Raw genomic sequence first — 25738 nt, forward strand, 5'->3', positions numbered from 1 at the left:
TTAAAACACACAGCACGCAGCTGGGTGGTTTCGAAGCCAGGCAGGTATTTCTGCACTCTCTGTCTGCAGCTGGTCAGGCAAGGAGACATGTGTGCTCAGGGGCACTTGCTGCTGTTTTACTTCTCAGTTCTCTTTGCAACAAGAGTTACATTAACTGACAGGATCTGCCCTGCATGGAAAACAAAAACATGCCTTAAAAGCAGACCATCGTGCTAGGAGAGGCTGGGAGCTTGCAGGGCAGCCGGGTTTGCTGCCGTCCCCTCGCCCACCAGCTGCCCCCCTGCAGGAGCGATGGGCTGGAAGCAGGTCTCGGCTCTGTCCCGCTCTGGTGGCTCCTGGTTTTGGCAGCGGGTTTGTGTGAAGCTCCTCTTGCTGGGAGGACCCTCCCCAGGTGAGAGCAGCCAGCCCAGTTTTGTCCCTTTTCATCAGTGTTCCTCCTGCCACCTTTTTGGAGTGGAAAAGCAGCCAGGTGCTGCCACCGGCTCCCCCCAGGGCTGAGCTCCCCTTGTCCTGCCAAAACACCAGCCAGGATCAGAGGGGTCACTCCACCTGGATGCCCAATTTAGCTCTGCGCATCGTGCATTCAAACCACAAAAACACAGCCCTACCCCACCTGGCCACGGGCCTTCCAGCCATGACTGCTACCAAGCACCAGGGTCGGGATCCTCAAGCTTTGGGCACTTACCCTGGAGGAGCGGAGCGGGGACACTGCTTCAGCCAGGAGTACATGCCGCGCTGTAAGGGGATCCGTTTCCAAAGCACGGAGACACTGCCAGCAAGGACTTTTCAGGAGGAGGGAAGGAAAAGTGTCTCTTTTCTTTTTTTTTTTTTTGCTCCTCTGGTATTGTTTTACACTAGAAGTTTTTGACAGCATGTGGGCTGTGCCCACCACCCTAGAGGCAAGGTGCTGCGGGGCACCGGTCCCTTGCTAGATAAAGCATCCCCAGGGGCCGGTGGGAGGTCTGGTCTTCACATAGTGCCAGCGGATGGAAGCAGGGGACGGCCCCGGTCAGTTCAGCAGTACAATACAATTTACAGCAAGCGCGTTTCTCAAGACATCTGCAAGGACAGAGCTTCATTGAGCATCATATGTACACAGACAGCAGAGGAGGCTGGGCTGAGCTCTCCACTACCGCAAAGCAGTCAAGGATGGATTCTCAGGGAGGGAAAAAAGTACCACTGGTTTGCTTTTACATACTGTACATATATCTATTGATAGCTCCTTGGCAGTTGATGTTCACAGCCGGTTTCCTTTAACGGTGAGCATAAAAAGGAGGCAAAACGTCTTCGGCTACTTCCCCCTGGGAGGAGAGAGAAAGCAGCATCTCCCGCTCCCCCGGCTCAGGTGCCACCTTCGCCAGGGATGTCTCCTTCTCCTGGCACCTTCCTCCTCCTCATCGGCCGCCCACCGTGTGCTGGCCAGGGCCAGTCCTAACCCATGCTGTGCTTGCCCCATCTCCGCTGCTCAGTGGGATCAGTGCAAGTCTCCGTCGGCTGCTCTGCACCTCCGCTCCGCTGGACGGGCAGATGAACCGGGTTCAAACGTAACGAAACAAAAGAAAGGGAAGAAGAGAGACAAAGGGTAATGAAAAGGTCCGTGGCCCACAGCTGCCAAAGGAAATCTCTCGCCGTGTTTCTCTGACCATACTTGTCCCAGCCACTACAGCTGCTGTGGGATCCCCTGTTCCTTGTAGCCTGTGAGGAGGGAGGGGAAGGGAACATGATTAGTGTTGATTCCTAACGAGGACCCTCCATGAGGCTCAAGTGAGCCACGAGCCTGGTCTACCAGGAGCAGCAAACTACGTGGGAAAACAGGGGGGCTGCCACGTCCTCCCCCTTGCCACCAGGCTGTCCCAAGGCAGGCTCAGCCTGGCAAGCTGCTTTTCCTTGTTCTAGCCAACACCTGCCCCGGGCAACCAAGGGGTGCAACCGCTTTCCTGGGCGTGGCAACGCGGCTGCTGGTGGCCAGCCCTGCTGCTGTGGTGGCTGCCTGCCACCGGCCCCAGCATGGGCAGAGGCACAGCTGCTCCAACAGGCTATAAAGGCGCAGTAGGTACCTGCGGCCACCAATGCCAGTACAGCCCAATAAGCTAAAACCTTTACGGAGTGTGATTTTTTTCTGCAGTGTAGGGGAAACTTATGCCCTTAGAAACTGCTCCAGAGACACTGCTGCTGGCAAACGCTGAGCTGGCAGCTTGTTGGCTGTGCGTCTGACGCACTCGCATCTCCACTTGTGATCTACGTCTGAACCTCATCCTTCCAGCGGACTGCCAGGTAGGAGGAGGCTGGTTTCCTCTATCTACCTTTTAGTTCCTGTCCTGGCTTTCGCTAACAGAGCTCTCCAGCAGTAACCAATTTGCACTGTGGTTTGCAGAGGTGAACAAACATCTCTTGGAGGAGAAAGGGGACGCCTTTGATCATGGGCTGAATTGTCGGAGTTCAAACACAGACCTTAGGATGCCTCCATGGGCCCCTTTCCCTAATGATATTCTCACTGCTTTGTTACATGCTTGCTTTGCTCCAGCCCAGCAGAATTACGGGTGCTTTTGTTCAGGGCACAGCGGCCCATCTGGCAGGGCTGGGAAAAATGGAGCTTTCCAGCAGCAAAACCAATTGCACTGGGAAACTGCCCGGATCCCTCCTCCTCCACCCCCTCTACTCTTCCCCCTGGCTGTGGGGTCTAATGCACCTCCTGACCAAGGCAGCAAAGCCCTCGAGGGGGGGGGCTCTGTGTTGGCTCATGCTTGGCCCCAGCGGACACGGGGGGCCCTATTGTGTTGCAGCCACACGGATGCTGCGAGGGATAAAGCAGCCTGTCCCGCTGCTCGTCGCAGCTCCTCGAGGGGCTGGGGCCCCACTTTATTTGCCATCCTGCACGTAGTGGTTGAGGGGAGGCTGCAAATCCCATAGGGAAGGGCTCCGTCCCCTGGCGGGCTGTGGCAGGGAAGGGCAATAGGAGAGCAGCCGCAGCTCTTCTGCTGACATGGGATAACAAGAAAAATACCGTGGTTTTTCGGTTTTGTTTTTTTTTTTTAACACTTTGCTAGGTGGTTGCAATGACTGCACCAGAAGCTTTACCTGCTTCCTTTTTAAGAGAAGCTGGGATTGCTACTACGATAGTATCAGTGCAAAAGATCTCCTTTTTAAAGAAGTAACCAAAACCAAACTGTCCTTACCTGCACTGCCTGCAATAGTGAAGATCTTTCAACTAGAAACCTTTTAAAAATCTGGGTTTTTTTTCCTCTTTGTTTAAATAACACAAGTAGCCGGTCACTTTTATATTTTGAATTTCAAAGGAGTCTGAAATTTCATATCTCAGAAGAATGTTTAACTCTTCGAACACCTTTCCGTTGATGCTTTTTAATATTTCTTTCCAACTCTTATGTCAGGCTTTTTTAAGTCCCTTAAGGGTATTTTGTGTTCAGCTTTTTTAAGTGCCACAACCCCTATCTTTAAGGGACTTCTTGCTGAACTATGAATTGGCCCTGGCAAATAAACTCTGGAAAATCTACGCATGCCCCCAGCCTTGGCAGTCTGGATCTCCCGCTGCTAAACCAGCACAAGGAATTGGAGGACGAGATTAATGACACTTAGCAGCAGGTACTCCCCTGCACTGCACTGCTGCCCATCGACCGCAGCTGAACAGAAAGGTTCTCATCTCTTTCAAACAGCTTTTTCTGGGGGGGGTAAAATGATGATTTCTGAGGCATTTATGTCCTAAGTGTGAGTCAGCTCTGAAGGCAAGATGAGCTGGTTGGAAACCTGTAATATGGGCTTGTCTACAGCATTGGTTTAATTTGTTTAGGGAGCATGGTAAAAAAAAAAAATAAAACAACACCAAAACATTAAATCAAGCACATGGACCAGGGAGTTGGGGCATGCCATAATCCTTAGCTAAAGTGAGCAAGCTAGGTTATGCTTACAGTAACTTGCTTGTGTAGCCATGCTTTTTATTAAGATATAATAGAAATCATTTCAGTCCTGCTATCAGTTTTGAAGCTGTCTGGAAGCCAGTTACAGTGGCCGAGCCTGTGTCTCTCTTTACAAGATCAAAGGTAGGCCAAAAGATGACTTGTCCTTTGCTAAACTTATTTATTAAAACACTCCAGAATTAACTTACTAAGCAGTTTATATATGAAAATAGTTGCATGTCTTGCGTAGGAATAGCTACTCTGTTTGAAGGAGCTTCACGTTAGTAAGCCTGCAATACAGTTACGGTGCAGTTCTGTAAAGCAGACAGCTCTGGGATCGAGATTAAGTTGGTCTGAGTATCCGTGCTCAGAATCACTGATTTAATCAAGTTTGCTTGAAATTGCACTTCTTCTGTAAACCACTGCAAGTCAGATTCAGGCAAAAAGGAACCAGTCCATGCACAGTCTGTCCTACCGGGACTGGGTTCGTGCAGAGGATGGCCTCAGGATGCTCTCGAGGCTGAAACAGGTCCCTGCCCTGCTCCGAGGGTGCCCTGGGGGCAGCCCGAGGGGCATTTCAGTGCTGGGTGGAGAATGCATCCCTGGGGCTGTGCGGCCACAGGACAGACACAGAGACAGGCGGACACACGCAAGTACAGGCACACGGCTGGACTCGGGCTGGGAACGGGCAGCAAATCCCACAGGGCTTGTCCCAGCCGAGTGCTCGTTGCTCTGCATGGGGAGCTGCCACAGGGTGTGAGGAGGAGGAGGAGGAACAGAAACAAACTTACCTTGTGAAACTTTGATGGTGAACAAAAGGAGGCAAAGGAACATGAAAGAAAGAGAGAGGGAGAAATGTAACTGTAGACGATACATCCGAAACACATGGAGAACCAGAAAAGAACGAATAAATCGTGGCTGCACAGTAAACACAGAAACAGCTGCACTACCGCCAGACATTCACACCCGGGCTAAACGTTATTTAAAATCCTTGTACTTGAAGTGGATCATTTCATTTGGGGCTCTTGTTTAAAGTGGATGGGGGAATCCTCACCTGCTTTCCAGCTCACTGGCCCCAGTCCAGACAGGCTGGATGGACTGACACCTCCGAGCCACGCTTTCCCCTGTGATATTGCCGTTTCATGGGTTTGAGCAAAAGGGAATAGCCGAAGGAAGGCGGCAAACAAGTCAGCACGGTGTACTGGATGGTGTGTGGCACACCACTCGCGCTCCGAGAGCTGGGAAAACTACACCTAATGGCTTTTTTTGCAGTTTTGCTGATGAGTTTGCTTGTGCCCATAGATAACTCACAACCACGGTGTGCCTTAGCCCAGCTGGGTGCTGCAAACCCTGGTGGTATTTAACATTCCTACAATATTTTAAGAATTTACCCTACCATAACATTTGGTAGGAAACTGCAAAAAAGGGTTTTTCACCTACTTTCCTTAGGCACAATTTGGGGGATGGGTCTATCTAGATTTTTAAAAAAGATAATAGCTCGAAGCAGGCCATTTGTCCTCAGAATTGCCTTCATCGCGTGCAGGGTTACCAGCTGTTTTGGGATATTCTTCTGAGTTTCTCAAAAGCTTTCTGCTCCCTCTCCTTCCCAGGGCAGCTGCGTTACCTGCCCTAGCAGGAGTCTGGCAGAGAAGAGAGGCTTGGTGATGCTTTCCAAAATCCCTCGGAGCCCGAGTGTCCAGTAACCATGCAACCATCTGCTGCTGCTTCTGGCAAGGGCTGAGCGCTGTAATTAGCAAAGGAGTGACAAGCGGACGGCGTGACTACAGGTAATTTCTTACTACTGGGTGGCAATCAGTCCCCAAGAGCCAGCTGCCCCCTGCAGAATCAGGGGCTGCAGCAGGAGTCCCCGTCCCGTGAAACCACGAGCGACGGCACCTTTGCTCATTCACAGGCGCAGCCACGCAAGGCGTTAATTCAGAGACCAGAAGCTGAGCGAGGGGTCCCTTCCGAAACCAGGCCTGGCTTCTTGGCTGTGTTCATCAGCGGCACAACAACATCTGGACAAACAGTCCCTGACTTCTGTCTCCTCTGCCACCTCAGCGTGACGTTGCTATATCGACTACTGTGCTATTTCTGCCAAGGAATGGCACAAAACCCTTTACAACGAGCTCTGGGCAGCGAGGGAGTTCCTGGAAAGGCCTCTGCGTTCATCCTGCACGGGGCTCGTCGCAGCTAATGAAGATGCGTGCTGGGTGGGCTGGGGACAAGGTATGCCTTTGCCCGGAAAGTCTTAGGAGGCTCATTTTCCAGTTGGCCTTGGCTGGCTCATTAGCTCTGTTTTGCCACAGCCCCATGCCTTGTCCCCGCAGCCGTGATGAGGGGTTGGATGGAGGAGAGCACGGTGCGGCAGCACTGCCCACCGAGGGCAGCTGGATACCTGCAGCCAGCGGTGCAGAGTCCAGAGTCCTTTTTTTTTTTTTTTTCTCCAATGTTTTTATTTTTTTTTGGTAAAAGAATTAAGTTCTTCCGTTTAATCCACCTTTGCCTTCAGACAGCGGGTAAGCCGAAGGATGGCTGGCAAAGCCATATGGCTGCTTAAAGAAGATATCCGTGGCATTTAATGGGGCCAGCTGGCAATTTGTTTAAATTAGCAGAGAAAATGGCCCATGCCATTGTGCTGCCAAAAGTAATTAAGTGTGACAGTAAGACTGCATTCAATTAATCTTCCTTCTGGGATATATCCTGCTAAAGGGCACCTTACAGGAGATGAGCGCTGGATGGGACCCCTCGAGGTCAGCTGGTCTCTTCCCATGTCCCACCTTGCTCCTGACACATGTGGGTCTACCCTCTGTTGGGCTTCAGTCACAGAGAGGGCAGATCCTGCCATGCCACCTCTTCAGCGTTTGGACCTTACTGGAGGGAAAACATCTTCTAATTTTCACACAGATCTTCCCTGCTGTTATTTAAGCCTGTCTTAGGCTAAATCGTTGCCCTCTCACGTTTACTAGCCCACCGAGCCTCTTGGTTGCGTGCTTTCTCACAGTCCTCTGGACTCTCTCCAGGTTCTCCACACCACGTACAGCCTCCAAAGCTGGCCACAAGCCTCGCTGCAGCTTTACTTGTGCCGAGAAAGGTGAGGGGACTGGTTTATGTCCTACAGGCTCTGCTCCTACCTGTGTTTGTTCCCTCTGAGCAATGTGCTCCCGTGCAGCCTGTGACTCACTGCAGCCACCACATCCTTCTCTGACAAACAAGTTGTTCCCTAGCTTGTATTCATGTAGTTGATTAATCCCTCTTTAGTGTCTTGGACTTGTCTCTACTGAACAACGTTCACTTATTTTTCTGGACTGTTTCTTCGATTTGCTTGAATCCAGACGCTGTGCCTGCCATCCTTGCAGCCGTGGTGGTGCGGGGCTCATAAGCCCTTTCTCTGGTCCGTCAACAAGCTGTGAATGAAAATCCTGGACAGAGCTGGGTTCAGGAGGGACCTTTCAACACACCTCTCCTTATATCTTCCCAGTTCAGGAAAATGGATTTAGTGAACGGTTCTCAAGGACGTTTTCACCGTGACACGGTCTCCCTGGCTTGGTGGTAGGAAGGCTGTGTGAGATGGTGTCAGCACCTGAAAGTCAGGAGGGATGGCTGACAGCCGCCACTCACAAAATGAATCCCTCTGCCACAGAAGGGAATCAAGCAAGTCCGACACAGCTTGCTTCGGACAAATCCAGGGCAACTGCTGCTTTGTTTCTTTTTATTTTCTAAATGAATGCAAGTCACTTGTTTCATTACTTCTTCCAGGGATTGAAGTTTACCTGATTGGCCTATAATTCTTCTCCTTTTCCCCTCGTTATCCCCGAAGCCCTCCCCTCAGAGCAGGCTCCTGCAGGGCTCCCCTTTAATGGCTGAGAATTAGCACTAGAAGGTGAAAATCAGCAACGAGCCTCCCTACCTCCCACCCAGCTCTCGACCAGCAGATAGACAGGCAGGCCCCCATCCCGGGAGCGAGTCGTTCATCCCTCAGGGAACGCCGGAGTGGAGTCCCCCAGCACCAGCTGCTTCCCGTCCTTCTCCTCACCGCTGGCCCCCCCTTCAGCTTAGACACCACCAGCTCCGCCCTGCCTTTAGCCACAAAAATCGCATGGAAGCCGCCATTTCACAGCGAGGAAGACAAGAGGAGGGCAGTGGCTTCATATATTTTTATCTCTTCCCCACCTAAACGCAGATTCCAGCGTACAATTTCTGTCCAGTGCATCAAATAGAACCCGTCTGCATGTCAACAAACCCCAGCCAAAGCAAAACGTTCCCTGGCAGTGTTTCTAAATGAAATGGTCTTATTTCTTGCATTTGAAACATTGTTTCATTTTTAAGTTATAACTTTTTTTTTTTTTTTAAAATGTGAAAACAAAACATGAAAAAACAAAACACTTCAGGTCTGGCAGGCTGTCTGATCCAGCTGGGAGCAATTGATCACTTCTTCGTTTTGATTGAAAAATGAGATTTTTTCTTTTATTATTTTTTAAATTTATTATTACTTATATAATAAATTATTTATATAATAAATAATATATGTTATTATTTATTATTTTCTTTTATTCTCCATCAACCAAGAGCTGCTTTAGCCATTACTTTATCTATATTGTACATAAAAATTAAACCCCAGATATTTAATGAGACAGCAAGAAACTGCCAAGGGCTGCAACTTGTCAGATGATCTACATCTGGTTAACATAAGGAACATTGACTCCTCCTACCCTTCTCGACTGCCACCAAAGGGGCCAGGATGAGCTGCTGTTGCTATGGTCAGGGACCTCTTGGCCTGAGCATCGCCACCACATGCTGCTCCCCCACCCTCTGCCTCCCAAACTGGTGGGGTCCAGCCAAGTGTGGGCTGGAGCACCTCTGCTATGAGGACAGGCTGAGAGAGTTGGGGTTGTTCAGCCTGGAGAAGAGAAGGCTTCGAGGAGACCTCATAGCAGCTTTCCAGTACTTAAAGGGGGCCTACAGGAGAGATGGGGAGGGACTCTTGATCAGGGAGTGTAATGATAGGACAGGGGCTAACCCTTTTAAACTGGAAGAGGGTAGATTTAGATTGGATATTAGGAAGAAATTCTTTACTGTGAGGGTGGTGAGGCACTGGAATGGGTTGCCTAGGGAGGCTGTCAATGCCCCATCCCTGGAGGTGTTCAAGGCCAGGTTGGATGGGGCTTTGAGCAACCTGGTCTGGTGGGAGGTGTCCCTGCCCATGGCAGGGGTGTTGGAGCGAGATGATCTTTAAGGTCCCTTCCAACCTGAACCATTCTATCATTCTATAACCAGCAAGACCCTCCTGAGCCCCAGCCCGAGGACATACATGAACAGGACTATGGAGAACAGCAAGTCATGGTTTCAGCTGTAGGTCTCTAGCTGGATGGATGCTTTCCTGCCTCTCCCCACCACTGCAGAACTGGGTCTGCCAGGCAGCGCGCCATGCAGGGAGGCTGTCCAGCAGAGGAACAGCAGAAGAGCATATGTTTATGAACACATAATTATGGGATTACACACAAATTGGGCGGGTTCTTAAAGACATATCAGAGATGGACACCAATTCACAATTCACCCTCAGAAATAACTTGGGCTACCCCTGCTGTGCAGGTGCACCTGAGATGAAACTTGGCAGGTGGTTTGCAGGGAAAAACAAAGGGCAGTGCTGCTTTCGTCCTGAGGAAAGCCTCGCTTACGGTAAGGTTTTTAATATCTATCATTTGCTCTGCGTGGGGATTGCCCTTAACTCAGCCTATAAATTGAAGGTGACTCAGAAATTAGCAGGTGGTTTGGCAAGAGGGTTTAACCCCCAAGTTTGGCAGCTGAAGATGTGCACTCTTCCTGCTGTTTTTTTTTCAGTTTCATCCATTTAATCTTTAGGCAGGTGCCTGGCAATTTCCTGAGATCCTTTCTTCTCCCCTGTCATGCAGCCACAGAAGTCATCAGCAGAGATGACAAAGCGGAGCCCCTTCAAACCAAAAGGCAAAAGCTGCTGGTAAGGTGTCCTTCAGGGTAAGTGCTCACTTTGGGAACTGCCTGCCCTGCCAGCCTGAAGGATCTCAGGCCTGTCTGGTTCAGAGCCATGCCCACTGGCCTCTCCCAGACTTTGGAAAGGGAATGGGGTCTTGCAGACGACCAGCAGTGAGTTGCAAGGTGAGGCTTTCACCTTTATTCTCTGCAATATGGCAGAGATGCAAAATGATACTTTAGTCTTTAGCAGATGAAGTTATGGAGCTTGTATTCTAGATGAATAATACATAGTTAACTAACTGAGTGATCCAAATGATGTGTGTTTAAAAAAGGATTCCTCTCTTCTTCCCGTAGACTAATGTTTCAGAGCCTCCTTAAAGGGTGTAGGGGAAATTCTTCTAGGAGTAGCTAACAGTCCTGTTCAGCCTAAGAACTTGGTGAAACATGAAAAAAAGCCTTTGGGTAAATGTATTCCGTGGAGGAAGGAAAGCTCAGGAGAGTCCCCAAGGCTTTTCTGGGGACAGCTGGCCCCGTATGCTTCCTGGAAGCGGAACCGGCCTTGCGGGAAGGTCTTGCTAACCAGAGAGATGGAGCTGGAGTTGCAAGGGAGAAAGGGCTTTCTCCTTCAAACGCGCATATGGGCAGAAGGGGCTCCAGACAGCAGAGTTCACAGTGCTATGGGGCCTCACTCCTCCCTGCACTTTTCATTTTATAAAGGGAAAAGGAAGATCCCACCCCATGTGGTGGGATGGGCGGCTCCTCCAGATGCGTCACGGGGCCCATCCCAAGTGCCTCCCAGCAATTCCTCTGCCTGCTGTGTTTCTCACGGACTTCCAGAGCCCATCCTGTGGCTCTTCATCCCTATAGCGCAGTCCGATGGCTTGCTGGGGCGTTAGCTGGGACCCAGCAACACGGCCACAGAGGTGAGAAGTCGGGGGAAAGAGTGCACTGTACTTACTTGCGAGAATGACCATGTCCATCCCCCAAAATATACTCATAATCCAGCCAACCATCACGATCGCCGTCAGGATCTGAATCAGAGCAGCGGCAATGTTCAGCCAGAAGACACAACACATGTGCCTGTCGGGGAGGTCGGTCCGGGCTCCGCACAGCACGGTGAAAGCAGATACAAATGTTCCTAGGGAGAGAGCAGCAACAAAAGGCTCAGTGAAAGCCATGACTTTGTGCCGATTTCCTTCCCTCAGACCCACTTCTCATGGCATCCCCCTTCTTGTGCTCCCACTGCAGTGCTGAAAAGATGGGAACACTTTTCAAGAGGACAAATGGAGGCACAGCCACATCTCACTCAAACACACCCCTGTCTCCCATTTAATGACACTGATATGTATACTTGAAAACCAGCAAAGAAAAACACTCTTTGGGTTTTGGCTCCTTCCACCCCCACAACAGTAACCACTTATGCACTGTAGGCAGTTTACAAGGGCGTGCTGTGTGTCTGTGGAAATACCAGTCTACCTTTTTTCTGCCTGGTGGCTCTCTCCTGGGGAGAATATTTACTCCACAGAAGCTGTAAAAGGGAAAATTGCACTGGGAATTAGAGCAGGACTGGCTCTAGAAAGCTGTAGGGCTCCGGCATGTCCAGCAGTCTGTTACTATTCACCAATACTGCTCTGAAAGGGTCACAAACAAAAAAAGTGGTGTTAATGAGGCACTGCATCTTTGCACAGTGCTTTACGCAGTCACAAACTGTTACCTCCGAGCACATTTTTAATGAAGCAGAAGCAGCTAAACCAGCGCTGGAGCCAGGCGACCCGGTATTGCAGCCCTCGGCTCTGCTTGAGACCAACTTACAGAACTTGCAAACACCCTTCAGGCTTCCTAAAACAATTCACATGAAGGATCTCACTGATGTATGAAAGGTAAAGCTGGGGGGGAAAAAAAAAACCTCGACCACAGCAGTCTTTAGAAAGATTCTTCCTGAATTTTGGAACTGATGTCCTGGGCCCGTGGCTAGCTGAAACGCGCAGCTCGGGGAAGCCTTGTCTGTCCCACAGCCAACGTGCAGAAACACACAGCACTGGCAAAGAGCAGAAGAAACTGTTTCTGACCCCTATAAAGTACGAGCTTTTGGCTGGGCGATTCAGTTACCTGATATAAGTGTGCATTCCAACACCTCTTACCATTATGAATTCTTAGGGGCTTTTTTTTTTTTTTTTAAATATAAATACAGGTTTTCCAAGGTAGGTACAAAGGTGTAATATTGATTGTACTGGGTAATGTAGTTCTGTGAAATGCTTTCCTTGATGAAAGTCTGGAATTAAAAATTCTGCAGCATGATGTCCAGTGATTTCTACAAAAATTGTCCTTTTCCCTTTCAAAGGATGGAAGCCTGCAAGCAACCTGTAAGATGTGAACGAATGAGCTCAGCTCTGACGCACAGAAGTGCCTTGTTGAACTTGGGTGAAGGACGGAGTCCCTTGGTTTGGCAGAGGCAGGGAGGAAACACTCGGTTTACAAGCTTCCAGAAGACCTCACCAGACAGAGAGAGCAGGAGGATCTGGTTAGGAGCAAAATACCATTTCGTCCTGCATTGCCAGGGTGCTGGAAGAGATAATCTCCTCCATCGCTGCCTCTTCTTCAGCAGGTCACAAGGAGAGCAGGCAGTTAAGAAGCTGAAATGCTGGGGAAGGCTGGCCACAGCCTATTTTTAGTCTCACCATCCTCTGCAGGCTTCAACTCCAGCATCTTCCTAACGCTCCACCAGCTCCTAAAACCCCTGCGTCTTCCTGCTGCTGGCTCGAACCGATTTCATACTCCCACCCGCTGCCTTTGCCGCATGCCAAAGCCGGGCGCAGAGCAGCCGCGGAGCAGTATCCCAGCGGAGGGGAGTGGGTGAGGGCTGCTGGGGTGGTGGGAGGCAGCCCTACAGCAGAGCACCACCGGTGGGCAGAGGGCCAGCATCTTCTCCCGTGTGAGAAATCCCCCCTGGGCTTCGTCCTCTGGCTGCTTGGCTTTCACAGGCAGGGTTTCACCCCCTTATCCACCGAAAGAAAAGGGTCTGCACAGAGGAAAAGTGGAAATCATTTTAATCCCAAAGGATGTTGTATAAATCTCCCCATTGCTTCTTAAAAGAAAGGCTGTCTTCTGCTCTGTGACTTTGTCTTCCATGTCTTTTGTGCCCTCCAGGGGGGATTACGTGAGGTCTCTGCCCCGCTTCACCTACCTTTTTTTTCCTTTATAGTTTCTCCAAAGCAGAAGGAAGGCTGGAATATTCCCCCACGCTTCCTGAAACTGTTGTCTGCAAAGTTACACCACAGCACTCTCTGAGATTAAATATGGATTGAGGCAAGATCAGAGATCGGGTGTTCATGTTTTCCCATCAGGATGCAAAATCTTGCCAAATGGAAATGCATGTCTCGCTTTAAAATGAAAATGAAAATCTTCCCCTCCCGCTTTACCTTTAACTCTTCCAAGATGTGTTATAAAAAAGGTTGTAAAGGAGCAATAATTCTTAAGCTACAGTTTCAAATCCTTCCAGTGAACCTTTTAAGATTTTTACATCATTAGAGTGAGGTGCTGAATTAGCTAATTAATCCCCTAAACACCACAGTGACTAAGCTAACGTCTGGTTCCCTTCAGAAAGGAATAAAGCAAACAAAGCAGTTAAGCGTCCCTCTCTGGACAGGGAATTGATACAGAAGCTAGGATTAAAATCTCACGAACTTTGGCTTCCGATTCCCCTTTCAGGCCACTTTCCCACTCGCAGGAGCCAATTTTCCAATGCCAGTGCAATTTCTTTATTAATTAGGATTAGTTAATCTTTGGGAGGTTGTTGGCATTGTTAAATGCAAGACTTGAGACATGCCAGCAGACATATTTTCCCTATGGTCCACATACGCTTTAAAACATGAAGCAGAAGAAAGAGTCTTAAATACATTTTCCACGGTAGATGTTTTCCCCTTAAGAAGCCATTGTAGTTACACATTGCCGAATATGGAAGTGTTTGCATCTGGAAGCAGAGAGGTGGAGAGGAGGAGGATGAGGAGGAGGAAGGCAAGCAAGCTGTATCTGCTGATACTTCCTGGCTGCATCAGACCTGGGGCACGGAACCATTTCCCTTCCTGACCAAGCATTCAGACACTTGAATACCTGTAGCCTAGAAATCATAAAATTGGTAGGCAAACTACGGCTGGGATGATGTTGGCCCAATAAATCAGCTGTCCAAAAAGGTCTCAGGCTGTGAGTGTTAGCAGCAAACACAAACAGCTAACTTTGCAAGCAGATGGAAACCAAAAGCCTCTACAACTATGCCAGCATGACATAAGTAAATTATATCAAGTATTTCTTATATCTTCCCAATGAAAAATACCCAAAATGCAGTAAAATCTGGGATTATGCTAAACTGCGAATTAGTACAGCCTTTTTGGGGGGCAGAGGGGAGGCGGTGGAGAGAAGATATCCTATTCTATCTCATGAGTTCATTCAGTGTCATGGGGCATCAGGGCACACTGCAATCACCTGGCACCCGGGGCCACAGGGTACCAGAGGCTGGGCAGAGGGATGGGGAAGGGTTGAGGTTTGTCCTTCTGGACCAGATCTGGGGCAGAGGGTGACGGCGCCATGCGCAGCGATGCTGGGAGGGGATGGCAAGCCAAGCTTGCTCTTTCCACCCATTTCATCTCACTCAGGGCAGTGTCAGCCAGCCGGGACGCCGCGCGCTGTTTTCGGCAAGGGAAGGAAGCCTCTGGGAGCCTTTGCTGTCAGCAGAATTGGGGTATTTTTAGATCACACCAGTAAATATGGAAGGCTTTTTGTTTTCAACAGTTTAACCCATTGAATATGAAGGGGTTGTGGTATCTGTAGGACAACACCACAAAGGCAGAGACAAAGGAGGGGTTTTTGCCCTTTCTCCCCTCTCTGACCCATTGTCATGCAGGATAAAGTCCCCTCCCCAGTTTATGCTGGTACCCTGGCAGCCATGGCCTTCCCAAGAGCATCATCTGATGGTTCCTGGCCTCACAGAATACACAAAAATAGTGTGAGAGAGGACTAGTTTGTTTTTTTTTTATCTTAGAGGAAAAACTCACGCCCTGGAGAGAGCTCTCCTGGTTTACTACTTTGGGTCACTCATCCAGGGTAGAGGAAGACATGAGGTCAAGCCCATGGCCTGTCCTGAGCATAGTCTCCTCTGTGCCATCTGAGTGCAGCAGTGACTGCATTATGGAATATCTTAAGCTGCATGAGAGAAGTCCTGTTTTTGCAAGAAAACCCATCCTGGGCACTTCTGCAGGAGCTTCAGCCAGACGTGGAGCTTGGTGTGTTTCACATGGAGGACCTGGTTGTGAGTAAACTTCTGATGGCACCTTCCCAGAAACATCAGATGTGAGAGCCCTGTTGGAGCCAGGGTGCAAAACAAATGGAGACAAGACACTGATGACCACAGTGCAAATAATTTGAGCACACAGGCAACTTGTTTGTGGGCTTCCCACTGACTACTAGGTATCTGAAGCTTCACAAAAGAAAGCATCTCTGCTGCAAGGAAATCACAGCTGAAGAGCTGCCCTGTTACAGGTGGAGGAAGAGCAGAAACCCAAATTACTGCAGTCAGGGGCAGCATGTGAAGCTGATAATGATCATGGTCCCTACACACCTCTTCCCTTCCCCAAGCCTGAGTTCATTTAAGATGTTCCTCTATATCACTGGGAGTAAATAAAGCAGTGGGATGGTGCCTCCTTTTCTGCTCTCAGAGGGGAAAAATAGGACTGTGTCATGATGCTGGATCACAGCTGCAGGTAAGCACAGGCAAAGATGGGAAGGAGAGGGGAATGGAATTTGAGGTGTCTGTGGGAGCAAGGAAAGCTGTTGGATTGACAGTGGGAGATGTAGTTAATGAGTGTGTATTTTGTGGGGATGAGATGTACCTGAGTAGCTGTATTGTGTCAGGGGAGTGCTCCGTGTGGGGACACATCTGATGTGCCTTTGAATTTTTTAAGTAAAATGATTATTAGCTGTCATCAAACAGTGTTGGCAGGTGTATGAAGAAGATGTTGTGGATGTGCTAAAAATTCATGAAATGTGTTGGTGTGAGTCATAAAAAACGTGTGTGAGAAGGGTGATAAGGATTGCCTTGGTATCACAGTGAATGTGTTTCTTACTGGCCAAGACATCTTTGGGTCTTAAGTGTTCTGAACTCATTCTTACATTCTAACTTGAACTGTAAGGAGTTGTTTCAGTTGTGGAGGCCTTTCACCCTTGGTATTGATCAAAATGCTAAACTGTAGTCCTTTGGATTATGATAAGGGAAATAGAACTACTAAAACTTGCCTAAGAAACAGCTATAGTAGTGACCACTGATGCTGAAACCCCTTCCCCTCTGCTTAGATGGGTAGAGCTGGGCTGTGGAAAGGACACTGTTAACAACACAATAAAATGAAGTTGCAAAGCATCAACACTCAGGCTGACCATCTGCTGAAGTTTCTTAAAGCAGAGAATTGTTCGTGTCTTTGTTTGAGGAAAACAGGTGCAAAGTAAAATGCCCTGGAAGCATTCTGGCCAGCATGAGTCCTCACCAATGTCCCCATTTTCCACCTGGCTGAAACTCACTAGAGCTTAGGCTGCATCAAAGAGCTCTTGCCGGTGCATCACTTAAATCCTTTGAGATAAGAGTGCTTTCTTTCTGAGCTTACTGCAGCTCTCTGAACAGAAAAGGCTGGTTCAGAAGAACATTTGATATACCTGTATGTGATCTACTATGGCTCTTTCAGTTTGTGAGCGCAGCGCTCTTGTCAGGGTCTCTGCCATGCCTCATCTTCCCATGGCTTCCTCAGAGAGCTGTGATTGTGGGCAGGGGGCATGCAGCGAATCTCTCTGGTTTGCAGCAACAGCAGAGGTGCGGCAGGCTGGAGGGTGCCCCCCTGAGGGGAGCTAACCTGGGCCTGGCTCCGTGGCCAGATGTGCTCCTTTGCCAGGAGGTGTGTTCACACACAGAAGGCACTCACAGCAAGCAATGGAAGACACCCACCCACTTGCCACTCAGTTCCCTCTGAAAACAGGTGCACACAACTGCAGCTACACTCCTGGAGCAGATTATCCGTCTGAAGTGTCTGTGGCCTTCTCGCACTGAGCAGCTTGGGAGTGTTGCTTCCACTATGGGTTGGGGCCAGTGCTCAGTCCACGGTATGGAGTTTGTCACTTACACAGCAATCCTTCACCCATTAGTGGATGCTGGACTTGTTTCTCTTGAAATATAAAGAAGGCAGAGATGGCAAGACTACAAAACAAGGCTGGTGTACCACCCAAGGCAACACGCAACCTGAGTGTCAGTGGCATCCCCTACATCCTTCCCCTTGTAGTTCATTTCACCCATGGAAGTAAGACGGGACTTGGTGCATTTACTGGTTTTCTCCTAGAAGTAATGGTGCTTTAGACCAACATCTTAAAAGAAAGACTGGGTTTTTTAGGCTAAAGTTTGATTAAACAGCCATTGGCAAGCTTTCTCCCCCTTTGCCGTAACCATACAGACTAAAGCCTACCCCTGCTAAATAGAATGAGAGGGGGACAGGGTAGATGGGTGGCTTTAACAATTTGAGGGGGAAGAAGAGGAGGAGCAGCGGGCAGCTTAGAAAACAGGTTTGCTTTGTCCCAAGCAGCACCTCTTAACATCAAAAATCTGAATCCCATATGCACAGGCCAGGCACAAAAAGCACTGCTGCAAGGGGTGAACATTGATGATGTGCAGACACCTGGTGGCAAAGCGATTCCCTACAAAAGCCAGGTCTCATGGATAACGATGCAGGCAGGACCTGGGCAAGAACACTGGGAGACAAAGAGTAGGAAAGGGAGAAGAGAAAGGGAAGGAGGAGAGAGTGGAGGCAGCAAACGTGACAGAACCTAGATGTTGCCATGGAGAGCAGCTCATGAATTTTTCTCCATGGCCTGCTATTAAAAATGCTCTGTTTAGTTTCTGCCAGCACATTGTTTTTATTTTCCCCTTCCATATCTGAAGGACATTCAAAGTGAATTCTGGCTCTCTCCGGTCCTTTTGGCCTCTCTATGGACAAAAATATACAGTCGCTTGACAAGTGAGAGCTGGTGCTTGCGATTCTTGTCTCAACAGGATGTGTTCCAACTCCCAAGCCTGCAGAAAGCAGGCTGGATATAGGATTAGCCTTCTGGTTTCCCTACAAGCATGAAAAATGTCCAGCACATGATAAAGCACGATATGTCCAAGATTGATTACAACTGCTTGAGTACACCGCTGTAGCTCCAGCACCGAGCTGGTGCTCTGCATCTGTTTGTTATTAGTAGGTTTGTGTCATGTGGTCAGAACAGGCTTGACAGTTTTTATGTAGCATCTACAGAAGACGGCCCACGTGCAAGTAAGATAGCATTGCCTTTGCATCAAAAATGAGATTTATTTTTTTCTCATGTTTAATGCTTTAGAAAAAGTTAACTCTTCCGAAAATGCAGAGTTTTTTAATACTAACTTCAAAACTTGACTGCAACAAACTTTCACAGACTTCCAAGGCTAAAAATACACAGCTTAAATAACATGGAGGGGGGGCTGCATGAAGGTGAAATGACTTACTAAAGCTTTAATTATACACGGAGCCATTGGCATTATTTTTACTCTACAGCACTGCAACGTTTTGAACACTTAAAAGCAGCCACCCATAAATAGTGAGATTGCAGTACAGCTTGTTCTGCTGCCAGACATTCCACAATCCTTGGGTGAAGTTTTCCAATCCAGTCCTATGGTTTAATTCTGTTGACTTGATGCTTAAAATTAAGGGTGTGCTTGAAGCACTTGAGATGGAAGAACTTCTGTTGAATGGTGATCTGGGGCCCAACTGTGTAATCCACAGTGGCGGAGCAGAACTCGGACTTCTGCCAGAACTTGCTGCTGCTGAATTACTTTTGCAAGCTGTACCTGCCTGACTCCCAAAATAATTTCCCCCCCTTCCCTTTATATAAAAGATGCGGTCACAGAACTGCCACTGACACTTTGCATCATGCTTTTAATAGTATGAACCACTGAGGAAAACTTGTAATTTCCTAAAAGTCAAGGGGTGTGGGGGGAATTACTATACAGAAACCTAGACATAGGAAATGGGAAGGGTGCACCAAACAGCACCTGCAGTCACAGAAAACTAATTGCTTAACCTAAATCCATCTACACCAGAAGTATCATCTTTTACCATGTTTCCAAGATACTGTCCCATAAAGAGAAATTCTTTGCCTTGTGGTCAACTCTCTGAACGTGACACCAATCTGTTGCTTATTCCCAACTTCTTCCAGATGTAGCGCTAGTACCTCACTAAGTCATCTTCCTTCCCAACCTGTTCCGGCTCCTGTTTGGGTCACTCAAGAATCCTTGGCTGTAGCACTGTAGCTACTCACTACACCTGTGATGCTGACTGGTGGTACAGAGAGATGCTCTGCTGGATGCAAAGAAGTCATCCTTTGGGTACAGCAAGTGGCCGAACAGCTCCACTCAGACTCTGGCTTGCTTCTTGCCCACAGCTAGACTGCCTTGGTTAAAGCTAATACGGTTCCTCAGTAGTACTCAGCAGTTCGTAAGGTAGATGTTCGCTGTGAAGCAGGCCACAGGCTGTCCACATGTTACAGACAGGGAACAAAGAGGCAGGGAGGCTAAATGAGATGTCCCTTGTTCTGCTGCTACCCAGGAGTGCTGCTATGAAAAGAACCGAGACACTGCTTCTGCTCGATGCTTGCTTTTTTCTTTCCTAATGGAATGGGGAGAGAATTTTAATTAATTTGCATCCTTATTAAGTATGCCAGCATTGAGAGAAATAATGTAATTGGCTTCCAATTATAATAACAAACTTAAGGGAGAACAAAAGGCGTGACCACCGCTTACAGCACAGGGCACTTTGCTATAAGCTCATCTGCCCTAAGTGGACGCGTTCCTGCTGCTTTAGAATTTTACCAGCAACTTAAAAGCTCTGTTTCATGGAAACAGCTTTACTTGCTGATTTCTCTCTGTCATGTAGAGCTTTCTGTATTCATGCTGTCTGCTATTAAACCAGGTGCTTTTTCCACCTCATGCTCCCCTCTCCTCCCACCGGCCACCCAGGAGCACCAGCTTGGGTGCTTTGCCATGGCTCTCCCTGTCCCAGGCCGCTCTGCACCCACCTGTCACAGGAGCTCAGGATCCAAGTGACAGAGGAACCAAGGAGACAGCAACAACCTTCCAGTAAACACCTCTAATTTTTAAGACTATGATCTTAATTCACAATTCTCAAGCATCTCCAGAAATCAATTTTCTGTTTTATTGATGTACATTCAGAAACAAATGTTGAACCATTCTATTTTATGCCATTGATATCGAAGTAATTTGGATGTGGCTTTTAGTCCAAACTATACAAATGTGGAAGCCTCAAGAACAGATTATCTGGAGAGAGCCCCTCCTCATTTCAGAGTGGCCATGAAACCACCTGCAAGGAAAGCTTTTTGGCTTTCTGATACCTCCAGTTCCTAAAGGCCCCTGGAAATAAGAGCTGCGTAACAGTGGGAAAAATAATAAGGAAAAGGCCACGGATTCTCAAGAGCTTTTGCAAAGGCTCTAGCCAATTTTACACTGATGAACTGAAGTTTATTCTTGTCTGTTCCAGGGAAAGCTCTTTGTTGTCGGGCACAGAGCAGGAGGCAGGAGTGCATGACCCTCCTGTGTCTGCTTCCACACTAGTGTAAGAGCTCAGAAGGGCACTCGGTGTTTTTCTGGGTGAAGCCAGATCAAATGCTCACTGCTTTTCCTGCCTCTCCCATCCCACAGGTTAATTAAGTGCTGTTAGTGCCCATCTGAGGGTGCTCTAATTGGGCAGAAGGAAAGCAGCAGGCTAAGGGCAGCATAAGGGACTGTCCCCTCGTCGGTCTTACTGATCGCTGCCTTGCAACTAATTTAGCCCTTTGAAGCTACCTAACTGCATTTGCTCTGCTTGTGGAAGAATAGATTAACTACTTCTAACATTCACTGAGCAGTGAATCTGAGCTTGCTGCGATACCCTGGAGTCCTTAACTGTGAAGACAAATTATGTTAATTAGGGACTACCAAGACATAAAACAGAATTAGTCTTATTAGGAAGTTAGATGGGGATGCAGAGCAATTAGAGGTTTTGCTACAGAGACAGCTGAAACTGAAGTATAATAAAGTGCATCAGCCTCCAAAATGACCCCAAAGTACAAGCTATCTCTTAAGTAATATAGGAATGTAAAACACAACTGTGACATAAATGTTCAGAGATCTGCAGTGATAAGTGTGCAGGAGACTAACAAAAAGACCTTTTTTTTTTTTTAATCCAGAAAACTCAGTGCATGCATTCTATGAGCCAAAGCATCTCAAGCAGGGACTTAAAGGGGACATGTAGAGTTGCACTCTGTCGCCCAGAGGCGCGGTGCTGCACCTAAGAGTCCGGAATATGATCCGAGAGACCAGAATTCTGGTTTTACTGCTGCTTGCTAAATAATTCTGAACCTGTACCTTTATTCTTGTAGTGCTGGAGTAACATAATTAAGATGTTAACACCACTACTTTCAAGCGTCTTTTCTATTTGGATAGTCCTTGTCCCAGGAAACTTACCATCTTTCATGCACTTAACATGTGGGGCTGTATCACTGTTTTGTTCAGTGCTACCATAAATCAAATAATGAGCAGGTCTTGTTTTTATAGGACAGTTTTTACAAAAGCACTCTTCTTAAAGCACTTTTCCTACTAAAGCCACTGCAAAGTTGCACGTACACAACATCTGAAATATTTAGGAGATGATGCTTTACACTCTAAGTTTGGCTCTGGTACCTTCAGGTGATTCAGACAGATGACAAACAAAAATCTCATTTCATGACAGTTTACCTAATGGAGAATATAAAGCTGTCTTATCCTATTCAACAAAACCATAGGGAACATTTTCTGCAGCTTAACTTGTATCCATTTTAACCGAGATTTCCCACACTAACATCCCTCAACAGGAGATTCAAACACGACCGATTCTATAGAAGAGCAGTGTGGGATGAGGAGGACACGGATCCACACAGAGCTGGGTTGCAACCAACCCACGCTCTCTTTGGCGAGGAGCGTACAGTGGGTGCTGTAATTGTAGAGGTGAAGCACATAGCCAAAGTGAGCTTCTACACATGACCTGCTGTCTACAGTCTTTCTCCTATGGGAAAGATAGGGAGAGGATCTGGAGCCTTCCAGAGCCTTCTCAGCTCCCCAGGGAAAGGCCCCAGGCAGACCAACAAAAGCAAGTCTTTGTTGGCAGTGGAGAAATGAGCTGTGGTACTTTATGTCTGACATCACCCCAGCACAGGCTCCATAAATAGAGCAGGCTGGAGTGACCCATGACTTTACAGATTCTGTGAATATGAGCACCAGCCAAGACAAATGAATTCAGCCCGGGTAGCATAGTTTTCTAAAAGGAAAGTTTCTTATTAGGGTGGAGAGAATGTGGAGACTGTGGAGGCTACCGCACTGTATCTGCGTCAGCAAGTATCCTGTGATATTGTGGACAAGGACCTGAGCACTACTCTAACTTAACCCACTTGAAGGAAGGACTAGATGACTCCCAGAAGTCTCTTCCAACCTCAGCTATTCTATCATATTTCTGTAACTTTATCTATTCTATGCAAGGCTTAACTGATCTGTCTCAGTTTCTCCCCCAGAGCCACATCCTCTTGCCATTACATGACTAACAGCTCTTGAACACAGAGCACTTCATGACTTTTTAATTTATTTTTGAAGAGCTGTTCTGGTTCTTAAACATCAGGTGTAATTACTCTCATAGCAATCAGTACACCTGAGCAGAAACCATGCTTGTGAGTTGCTGATCATGCCAAAACTGGTGAACTTCAGGTCAACAGATCCCCCCCCCGACTTTGATGTTGCCCCTTTGAGCACATCCGTGCTCATATCAAACAGCTCAGCCAGCCTCAGAGGGGAGATGCCTTTGTACTATGGGAAATTAGTCCTTTAATAGAAGTGTAGTCTTTCTTCTAAAGTAAAAGAAATATTTACTTGGATAAAATCATCATTTCTGCAGGGTCTAGTCCTCTTTTGTCTGAAAGCAAAGCTAAAGGAAACACCACAGCTTAATTGAGCAGATCAGAAACATAGATGAATACTTCACATCATCTTCAGGAGCCAGGTTACCCACAAACAGTTAACGCCTCTTGGCCAGCCAAGACGTGTCCAGCAAAGCCTGGGCCACTGCACAGCCATGTAAGTGTGCTTGTGGGATTTTACAGGTGGTCTTTTCATCTGAATACCTCCTGCACACCACAATCTCTAGGAGTTCTTGCATTCCCAATTTGCAGGAAATAGTGTCCAATTTACACTTATTTCCTTTACAGGGCAGATTTTCCCTTTACCGGTATCTGCCATCTAGCTACTGTTCAGCATTAGATAAAAATGCATATGCATTTGTTTGTAGATATCACAAGAGCACAGTTCTGAACATCACAATACAGCATGTAATTATTCTGAGTGAAATATGAAAAGTAATACCTCTATTATACAATGATTTAAGGACACCATTCTTCAGGGGTTAGGGAAGATTTATATGGAGTGAGATGTACCACAGAAAGTGTTATACAGAAAGAAACTGGAAATTATCATAGTTTCATCCTGCCTGTCATTCTTTTTTTTTATAATTCTCATGTTGAATAGGTTACGATAAAGTTAGGAACAACAGCAAAATAGTTCGTCTCTCCTATGCGAGGCTGCTGGAAGCACTTATCTAAATGTTAAAGGGTGCAGCTGAGATGAGATTCAGACTTTTAAATGTCCTTTCCTGCTTTACAGAGAAGCCATTAGACTGGGGGCAGGGGACCAACCCTGACACCCTGCACTGACCTTGCAACACAAGACTTCACAACCTACACAAATACATTGTTTCTCTGGTTTTGTGTGTCCTCCAGTTTGACCAACTGGAATTCACTACAGTCAGTTCTTACCCAGTTTTCCACAGTATTTTCTAAACAGGGCTGTTTTTTGACAGGTACCAGTTCTGCAGAGGAAAGGGAATTCACATTTGCTACTTGAGCGCCAGCCAGGGCCAGGACCTCCTTGTGGTAGGCAATGTATGAGCCCCAGAAGATTCTCCCTGTCCCAAAGAGCTCATACTGCAGTTCTTGAATATCCCCAAAGCTACTCCTGCTACACCTTCTCAGGAACTGGTTTTACGTATTTTGTCTCTCAAGAGTCTGTGGAGCAGCTCAAAAAGCTCCTTAACATTCAACCCACGAAGGACTACCATTTGCACCTTGCATGGCTCCTCCAGTTCAGGACTCCAGATCAAGCAGCAGGGAAGGCAGAGGAACGCACCTCCTTGGAAAGAAGGTGTGGGTGTAAAGTGAAAACACATCTTGAAAGGGCAGGCTCAGCTGAGGGACCATCCATCTAGCCTTTATTCATTTCTATGTCAGCGTTCTGTTCCTACTGCCAAAAAATACATCTATATTGGGCCCAGAGTCATCTCTGACATAAATCCATTGACTGCCACAGAGTTACACTGGGGATTAATTTGGCTCATCAGGTCTAACCTGATCTTGGCAGTGATTCAGAAGTGCAAACAGCAGGAAGACAGTTCTTTTAAACAATAGTAACAGACCATAGCAAACTTATGCCTGCTGCTCTGTGTGTGAGGCTGATGAATCTAATTCAAACGTGAACTCAATCAGGGCTAACCTGAATTGCATGGATACATACGTAAGCAGAATTGATTGTAGAAAATTGATCCTATATGCATATACGCACTTTACTAACTCTTTAGCAAGTCTGTTTTGCTATGGGAGGACCAGGCTCTGCTCCGTACAGCAGCTGGTGTTGCTCTCCTTGCTCCCTAGCTGAGCAGGACCATGATGCCCAGTGATCCTGGCAGGCTGTCCAGGCTCACCTTGTGCCCAGAAGCTGTACAGCTGGGAGACTAGTTATCCAGCTCCTGTAACCCTGCAGCTTCTCACAGCTGATTGTGGTTTAAGCTCACTTCTGGCCTGGCTTCACCGTATCAGCATTCACTTTATGATGGGAGCTCAGTTTATGGACCGCGCAGCTGGTACTAAGGTGAGAACTATACTTTACCCCACTACAGCAAAAGGCCTCTTGTAAGTCTCCTACCTTGACAGAGCTGTCAGTCTTGCAGCTCCACTTGTCTCTCCAGTTGCTCTAACCAGCTTCCTCCCTCTGCCCTGGAAACGTTGCAATGTCACCTCAATTTTCTCCTCTCTTACAAATGAAGCTTCTGTCCTCTCTGCTGAAACTGTTCTCACTAAGGTTTGGGCAAAGAGTCTGGGCAAGTGTCAGGACCTCTGCTCCATCTGCAGCATTTCTGGCTCCTGGCTCTGGAGTACATTAGGGGCTCTCTGCTTTTTGACATCTTGCCATCTGCCTTTCTCCTATCATGTCCTCAACATCTCTCACTCTGCTATCTTTCTCTTCCTGTTTCACAGAGGCACAGACTGAGCCTCTGCAGTTCCCTTCCCCCTGTTTTCTGTTCGCTCCATACCATGCCTTCTTTAGATTTCATCCACACACGAGCCTGCATGTGCCATCTCCATCTCTGTGCCAGTGACTCAAACTCCTGCATCTCTTTAGGACGCTTCTCCCACGTCCTGCCCAGTCCTTCTGGTATCTCTGCTTGAACATCCTCTTCTCTTAACTTGACAATCGCAAAGTCAAACTATGTTTCCCTGTGTGGTGAATGTTTTTCACCGATGACACCACCAACCACCTTCCCATCAATCAGGCTTGCAAGAGAACAGAAAAGGAGGAGAATTACATATTTAATTCCTCCCTCTCCTTTTTCCGTGCATTCAGGTCACCCTAAGTACTATTCCTTTTTCTCTCTCACATCAACAAGTTTGATGTTTTTCTTTCCTTACCCTCACTTCAGTCGCTATAG

General features: G+C 47.7%; 1 protein-coding gene across 2 annotated transcripts in view; it reads right to left on the reverse strand.

The window, feature by feature from the left end:
- Positions 1-813: 813 nt before the first annotated feature.
- Positions 814-25738, reverse strand: part of STUM (stum, mechanosensory transduction mediator homolog) — a 45333-nt gene continuing 20408 nt past the window's right edge. The window contains exons 2-3 of one of the 2 annotated variants that reach the window (XM_063328177.1): positions 10822-11001; positions 814-1515 (exon numbers count right to left, since the gene is read on the reverse strand). In XM_063328177.1, coding sequence (XP_063184247.1) covers positions 1475-1515; positions 10822-11001 — 221 coding nt within the window. In that variant the 3' untranslated portion in view covers positions 814-1474. Of the gene's footprint in view, positions 1696-10821; positions 11002-25738 lie in introns of both variants that reach the window. The other variant, XM_063328178.1, reaches the window with a different exon arrangement.

Source organism: Chroicocephalus ridibundus, chromosome 3 (genome assembly GCF_963924245.1).
Source record: "Chroicocephalus ridibundus chromosome 3, bChrRid1.1, whole genome shotgun sequence".
Classification (NCBI taxonomy): domain Eukaryota; kingdom Metazoa; phylum Chordata; class Aves; order Charadriiformes; family Laridae; genus Chroicocephalus; species Chroicocephalus ridibundus.